This window comes from Balaenoptera borealis, assembly GCF_965194805.1.
Source record: "Balaenoptera borealis genome assembly, chromosome: 4".
Taxonomy (NCBI): Eukaryota; Metazoa; Chordata; class Mammalia; order Artiodactyla; family Balaenopteridae; genus Balaenoptera; species Balaenoptera borealis.
The window spans coordinates 64499432-64507170 of NC_138861.1; the positions used below are offsets into that span (position 1 = coordinate 64499432).

The 7739-nt window shown below is 34.6% G+C and overlaps 1 protein-coding gene across 2 annotated transcripts in view; it reads left to right on the forward strand.

Annotated features, from left to right (window-relative positions):
- The window catches only part of UBA6 (ubiquitin like modifier activating enzyme 6), an 83862-nt gene extending 76547 nt beyond the window's left edge, over positions 1-7315 (forward strand). For both annotated transcript variants that reach the window (XM_082390096.1, XM_082390097.1), the window contains 4 exons: positions 333-460; positions 2820-2907; positions 3091-3185; positions 4977-7315. In XM_082390096.1, coding sequence (XP_082246222.1) covers positions 333-460; positions 2820-2907; positions 3091-3185; positions 4977-5112 — 447 coding nt within the window. In that variant the 3' untranslated portion in view covers positions 5113-7315. The remainder of the gene's footprint in view (positions 1-332; positions 461-2819; positions 2908-3090; positions 3186-4976) is intronic.
- The last annotated feature ends 424 nt before the right edge of the window (positions 7316-7739 follow it).

A 7739-nucleotide genomic window follows, 5' to 3' on the forward strand; every position in this document is an offset into this window, starting at 1 on the left:
TTTCCTTAATGATTTAGAATCTTTAGGATGGCCCTAGTTATTATACCGTACTGTAGTGTTATTCTTAGAAGCTATGTAATTATTGTTCCTATTATTAAATGATTTTAGACTGCTGTATTGCTTGACTTCTGATATCTGCTTTCAAAGTAGGAAGATTACATGGTCAAATTAATTAGAGGCTTATAAGAAATTTATATTACTCCAGTCCAATAGCTGCTTTTATTCTCTACACAGAAATGCTTGAGAAGAATTCAGGAAAATTATATAGATGCAATTAAAGTCATGAATAGTTTTAGGCTATTTATATAATCAGATCACCTTCTTTTATCTAGGTTGCATTGGAGATGATCAAAGTAGCTGGTGACTATCCATTTGAAGCTTACAAAAATTGTTTCTTTAACTTAGCCATTCCAATTATAGTGTTTACAGAGACATCTGAAGTAAGAAAAACTGAAATCAGGTATGCACGAAGGTGTGTTTCTCTTGCATAATGAGAATGAAATAATTTTTTTACCTTTTAAAAGGGAAAAATAATAGCTTTATTGCTCCTTTTCTCCAATATATATAAACTCTTCCATCACTTCATGATGAGGTCAAAACCCCATCTTCATGTAGCATTTCTTTTTTTTCTTTTTTCTTTTTTATTGTATAATTGACATACAGCATTAAATTAGTTTCAAGTGTACACCACAATGATTCAACACTGGTATATGCTGTGAAATGATTACCATAATAAGCCCAGTCACCATCCATTATCATACATAGTTACAGAATTTTTTTTTCTGATGATGAGAACATTTAAGATTTACTCACTCAGCAACTTTCAAATATGCAGTACAGTATCATTAACTATAGTCACCATGCTTCACATTATATATCCATGATTTACTCATCTTAAAACCAGAAGTTTGTACCTTTTGACTCCCTTTATCCATTTGCCCACCCTCACCACCTGTTTCTGGCACTATCAGTGTTCTCTATATCTATGAGCTTGGGATTTTTTTGGTTTTGGTCTGGTTGGTTGGTTGAGTTTTTTGTGGGATTTGTTTGTTTTAGATTCCACATATACATGAGATGATAAGGTATCTGTCTTTCTCTGTCTGACTTATTTCACTTAGCGTAACGTCTTCAAGGTCCATCCATGTTGTCACAAATGGCAGGATTTCATTCCTTTTATGGCTGTATAATACTTCATTATATATAGAACCACACTTTCTTTATCCATTCATCAGTGGACACTTAGATTGATTCCATGTCTTAGGTATTACAGGTAATGCTGCAGTGAACATGGGAGTACAGATATCTTTTCAAGTTAGTGTTTGCATTTTCTTTGGATAAATACCCAGGAGTGGAATTGCTAGATCATATGATAGTTCTGTTTTTAATTTTTTAAAGAACCTACATACTGCTTTCCATAGTGGCTGTATCATTTTTACATTCCCACCAAGAATGTACAAGAGTTCCAATTCCTTCACATCCTTGTCAACACTTGTTGTCTTCTGTTTTTTGATGATAGCCATCCTAACAAGTGTGCGGTGATATCTCATTGTGGTTTCGATTTGTATTTCCCTGATAATTAATGATAATTAAGCATCTTTTCATGTACCTGTTGGCCATCTGTATGTCTGCTTTGGAAAAATGTCTGTTCAGGTCCTCTGCCTATTTTATTATTGGATTGTTTGGGTTTTTTGCTGTAGAGTTGTATGTATTTGTTATATATTTTGGATATTAACCCCTTACCAGATTTATGATTTGCAAATATTTTCTCCCAGTCGGTAGGTTGCCTTTTCAGTTTGTTAGTGGTTTTCTTTGCTGTGCAGAAGATTTTTAGTTTGATGTAGTCCCACTTGTTTATTTTTGCTTTTGTTGCCTTTGCTTTTGGTGTCAAATCTAAAAAATCATCACCAAAACCAGTGTCAAGGAGCTTACCACCTAAGTTTTCTTCTAGGAGTTTTATGGTTTCAGGTCTTACATTCAAGTCTTCAGTCTATTCTGAGGTAATTTTTGTGTGTGGTGTAAGATAGGAGTCCAATTTCATTCTTTTGCATGTAGCATGAAGCATTGCTGACTAAACTAGCCATAGAACTCTCACAACACATAATGTGCCACACTGTTTAGCATTGTACTTTCTATGGTTTCATCTATGTCTGCCTAATTCAGATTAATTAGAAGCCATTCTAGTGTCTGACTAATGGATAATGAGATTAAGAATCTAGTTCCAAAAGTTGTATGACAAAGCAAATCAATTCCCCTGGACTTCCATTTTTCAATTTTTCAATTGGTAACAACCAAAAATTTGAAAACTATTACCTTGGCAAGAGTGTGAGAAAGCACTCTCATACATTACTGATGAGAGTATAAAATAATATAACCCATATTAAGGCAAATATAGCACTATATTTCAAACTTGCAGATACATTTGCACTCATCTCAAATGATATATGTACAGGATATTCATTCTGGCATTGTTTATCATAGCCAAAGATTGGAACAACCTAAGTGTCTCGTAATAGGAGACTGGAACATCCACACAGTGAAACTCATGCAACTGTTTAAAGAGAGAAATGGAACTCTCTTGCTAAGACATACTGATCTATAATAAGACACTGGAAAGATAAACAAGGTACTGATGAAAGTGGTTACCTGTGTGGTGTGATGGGGAAGTAAGATGGAATTATGGAATATTTTGTTATATTTTCCTTTTTTATTCCCACATTAATATCTAGCTAAATCACAAATAGTGGACTTCTGGGGTTTTTTATTATTAGTAAAGGGAAGAAAATTTAAATGTTTTTGTTCTGAATATTTTTCTACAACAGAAATGGAATATCATTTACAATTTGGGACAGATGGATTATACATGGAAAAGAAGAGTTCACCCTCTTGGATTTCATAAATGCAGTCAAAGTGAGACAATTATTCATTAGTTGCTTTGAGTCTGTTAGTTTTATACATAATTTCATTAGAGGTTTTTATAAATATTATTTAGCAGGAGTTTTCTCTCTTTTTACTGGTTGTAAAACATTGTCATTCAGCATTTTATATTTGGGTGGAGCTTTGATTGTTTCTCTTTTGGGTATTCACTTTTAGGAGAAGTACGGAATTGAGCCAACAATGGTGGTACAGGGAGTCAAAATGCTTTATGTTCCTGTAATGCCTGGTCATGCAAAAAGATTGAAGTTAACGTAAGTATTGAACATTATATGCAAGAGATTCTCAAAAGTTGAAATATAAGTTGGATGCACACTAGAAAATTAAATATAGAGGTTATTGAAGTTCAGATAAAAATATGTGATTTACTCCTATCTAATGGCAGTAATAAAGACAGTGAATCTGCCAAGCTCCACAGGCTACCTATCAAGTGAGATTTATAGGATTATAATACCCTTGTGAGTTTATTATCGTTCAGGGTCAGCTTATAAGCTAATAGGCTTAGAAACCTGATTTGGTCAATATACCAAGTAAAAGTAGATCCACCTCTTATATGCAAACACATAAGGACTAGGCTTGTGAGACTGAAGTGTTTTTTTAAAATGCCGAATTGTTATTTTCATTTATTCAACAGATTTTTTTAAAGAATGCCTGCTATGTACCAGGTACTTTTGTAAACATTAGGGATACAGCAGTGAGCAAAGCAGAGTCCCTGCCCTGCTCGAGGAGTTTGCATAACAATTAAATATGTATGTCAGATGGTGATAAGTGCTGTGGAAAAATAAAGCAGAATAAGGGGGTGTTAAGTTGCTACAGTATATTGGGCAATCTAGGTATTCCCTCTGCCTGTCATATTTTTTTTTTTTTTTTGGTTAAAGATTTATTTATTTTATACTTATTTTTGGTTGTGTTGGGTCTTTGTTGCTGCGTGCAGGCTTTCTCTAGTTGTGGCGAGAGGAGGCTACTCTTCATTGCGCTGCGCGTGCTTCTCATTACGGTGGCTTCTCTTGCGGAGCACAGGCTCTAGGCATGCGGGCTTCAGTAGTTATGGCTCGTGGGCTCAGTAGTTGTGGCTCATGGGCTCTAGAGCACAGGCTCAGTAGTTGTGGCGCACAGGCTTAGTTGCTCCGAGGCATGTGGGATCTTTCCGGACCAGGGCTCGGACCCGTGTCCCCTGCATTGGCAGGCAGATTCTTAACCACTGCGCCACTAGGGAAGTCCCTGCCTGTCATATTCTGATGTGAAAGGCTGACATTTGAGCAGAGACCTAAAGGAAGAGAGGGAGGAAAACAGCCAGTCTTTACAGTGGTCTGCAAGGCCCTAAATTATCTAGTTCCCACTTACCCTTCCAAGTTCCTTTCATACTTCTCTCTCCTTGCTCACAATATTCCAGTTATACTGGCCTCCTTACTTTTCCTTGAACATTCCAGTCTCCAACATGCAACCTTTGCTCTAGTTTTTCCCTCTGCTTGCAACTCTTTCTGAGATGGCCATCTGACTAACTCTCACCTCTGGTCTTTGCACTTCCTGAAGAGGCCTCTCTGAACCCTATTTAATACTGCATCCTGTCTGGTACCCCAGCCTAGCATGCCTAATCCCTTTTACACTGCTCTACTTTTCCTCTTTCTCATAGCATTTATCACTGTCTAACAGTTACTGTATTATTAATTGTCTCTCCCCTCCCACCAATATAAGCTTCATTCACAAGGGCAGGGATCTATATTTGATATATTCATTTTTTAAAAGCATTTCTCACATTTTAGGTTTTTTTCTGTGGAGTTTTTGGTTTTTGTTTTTGTTTTTAAATAAGTGGTCTGTATTCCTTATCATTACCAGCAAAGGTAAAAATTGATTAACTGTTAGGTAAAAGAATGTCTTGATTTTAGAGCTTTTAGTAAAGAAAATAATTATATGAAAGCAGGTGAATTATTAGATTTAAAAATAAATTTAAACAAGCCCAGATTCTTTGGACAACATTATCACCAAATCACTCTTTCATTTTACAGAATTTACCAAATTATTTTTCCTTGCTTATTTTTCCTTAGAATGCATAAACTTGTGAAACCTTCTACTGAAAAGAAATATGTGGATCTTACTGTGTCATTTGCTCCAGATACTGATGGAGATGAAGATTTACCTGGACCTCCAGTAAGATACTACTTTAGTCATGACACTGATTAACAGAAGTTGTCTTAAATTTAGGACTACTTGATTTTGGAAAGAATGCACTTATTCAGGAGCTTAAAAAGTCAGCTCATAACGCTATGGATTTCTCTTTGATGAAGCCTTAATTTAAGGGAAACATCAGTAAAAAACTACAGTGAAGAATTGTAAAGCATTTTGAAGCATAGTATACACATGTGTAGTGCTTCATATGTGGATGTGCCCACAAGCAACTTCAAACTGGAATGCTGTTTTACAATGCTTACCAAAAAATTGTGTATTAACCTCTTTGGATGAAAAGAAGGAAAAAAATATGTATCTAAGACCAGAAGAAATAAAAGATCAAGAAATTGAAAATAACAAATGCAACTATCCAAAAAGTTTAATCCCATTTTATGAAATTCTTTTTGTTTAGTATTTGAGGCCCATTTTTCTATACAAACAGTGTTTGGCTCCCTGCACCTCTCATGATGAGGCTTTGAATTTAACACCAATGGAGGAGGGATGGTAGCAGTGGATGAAGAGTAGTTACTCTTAAAACTTTAAAAGTTACAGTTTACTGACATGTTACCTCTGCTGATTTAACCAGAGTTTGTTATATCACTGTCTCCCCAAAATCAGGATCTTTTCTGATAGCACCAGTGTTGTAAGTCATGAGCACATCAGATGACAGGTGTTAACTGGGACTAAATGTTAACAATAGCATATGGACTCTGACAACCTGCTTAGAGAATCCATGAATGTGAACAGATAAATATGGCTAGTCATTTGATTCTTTAGTATGCCTTCTAGTGTGGCTATTTTATTTATTTGGAACTCTAAACCTGATTGTCATAGTATATAAGACTAAAAGGTTTTGTAAAGGGAGTGTCCTTAGAAGTAGATGAAAAGTAGAAATTAAAAAATTATCACTAGTTGAGTCTTGATTTTTTTTCTTCCAGCAGCCTAATGGACAGAAAAAATAATAATAAATTAATATTTTATTTTAAAGGGAAATGTATTATTTAATTCTACATTCCCAGAAAGGGAGTTGACAAAGATAAAAATTTATTTTTTTAGGTCTTTACTGATAGAAACTTTCTGTTTTCTGATATGAGCTATTGCATATGTTCATAGAAATGCTTTCATTAAAATAACATAAAGTGTACTCAACACTGTAAACTCAGTGAAAACAGCAAGTGTTTATTTTATTTCCAAGGCTGTCATGCATTCTAAAGCAATTGGCATTTTGTAACCACAGAAAGTCATTTCCCTCTAGCTGCTTTTCTTCTGCTCTTCTGTTCAAACCATTAATAGGTACTTTGATAAATTAAAAACTAGATTCACATCAGTATTACTCCAGTTTGGTATCTTTTTATATTCTCTACCTAACTTTCCTTTTATTCCACTTACAAATAGTTTAAATTACTTAGCCAACCATCTGTATTGTTTCATTCTTTTGTAAAAGTATCATCCAATTGGGAAAATATATTTAGGAGTGGAGGGTGAATTTGTATGATTAAAGGGTAGTCTGCGTTGGAGGTGAGGATAAGTGGACAGGATAAGTTTAAAGGAAATGGCTACCTTTGAAATAAGCAATTAATTTTGGTTCGTCATATCCTACCCTCTCCTGTCATGTATATTGCAAATATAATGCTTAAAATTAATATTACTTAAAATTGAATCCAGGAATATCAAAGTTCTATGGTTTGGAACTTTAGAGGCCAGCAGCAGTAAAAGCACTTTCCTATAAGAAGTCTGTTCCCACTTTTTTGTTTTGTGCTCTATGACAATAACTGATATTTTCCAGGTAGCCATTCAGTAATTCTCAACTATGATCTAGTAGCTTGCTTATATTTGATCTAAATCTCCACATCTCTTCAGAAGTAAATTTAGAACAAAACCATGCTATCAGTTCTTATTTATAGAGATCAGAGCTTTAGCAGATATAAATAAAATTAGTAAGGATTAAGTTCATTTTGTGATTAAATCTGAAACCATTTTGTCATTGCTTTTTTTTCTGTAACGGTTATTGCCATTAGTTTCTTCTGTATAGTTCTAGTAGGCTGGAAAGCCAGCGTGAATTTAATGACAGTTCTTTTTCATTATCTGTTTTATTTCTGTACCATGAGATCAGTGCTGGTGATTGAAATACCAGGTACAAAAATTAATGATTTGATTTTGTATGGTACCACTGAGTGATTTTTTACTTATTAAAAATAAATTAAGAAATTTGACGATATCTTTGTAAATTCTGTTCCGTAGTTGACTCCAGAGATTCCAATTTTATTATTCATTTTGTGAGTAGTGTTGCTTTGGTGTTTCCTAGTTTTCAAGTTTTGCAATCATGGAGATAGAACACTCACTGGATATGGAGAGACATTACTTCAAAGTGCTTTTAGCTCCTGGAAATTCTTTTAAAACAATTGAGAAATTGTAAAACCTAGAAGATCTGGTAAATCCCAGACTGTTGGTTGGGGATTTCCGAAGTCCATTCCTTTTTAGAGTTCACAGCAGTATGTTACACATCTATAAGTTCCTCTAAATTGTCCCAAAGAACTTGGATGTAGATGTGTATCTTTATTTTTATTTTTTATGTATCATGGCACTCCCTGGTGGTGCCAGTGACAAGACATAAAAACGTCAGCAGTGTTTAGAGTCCACTA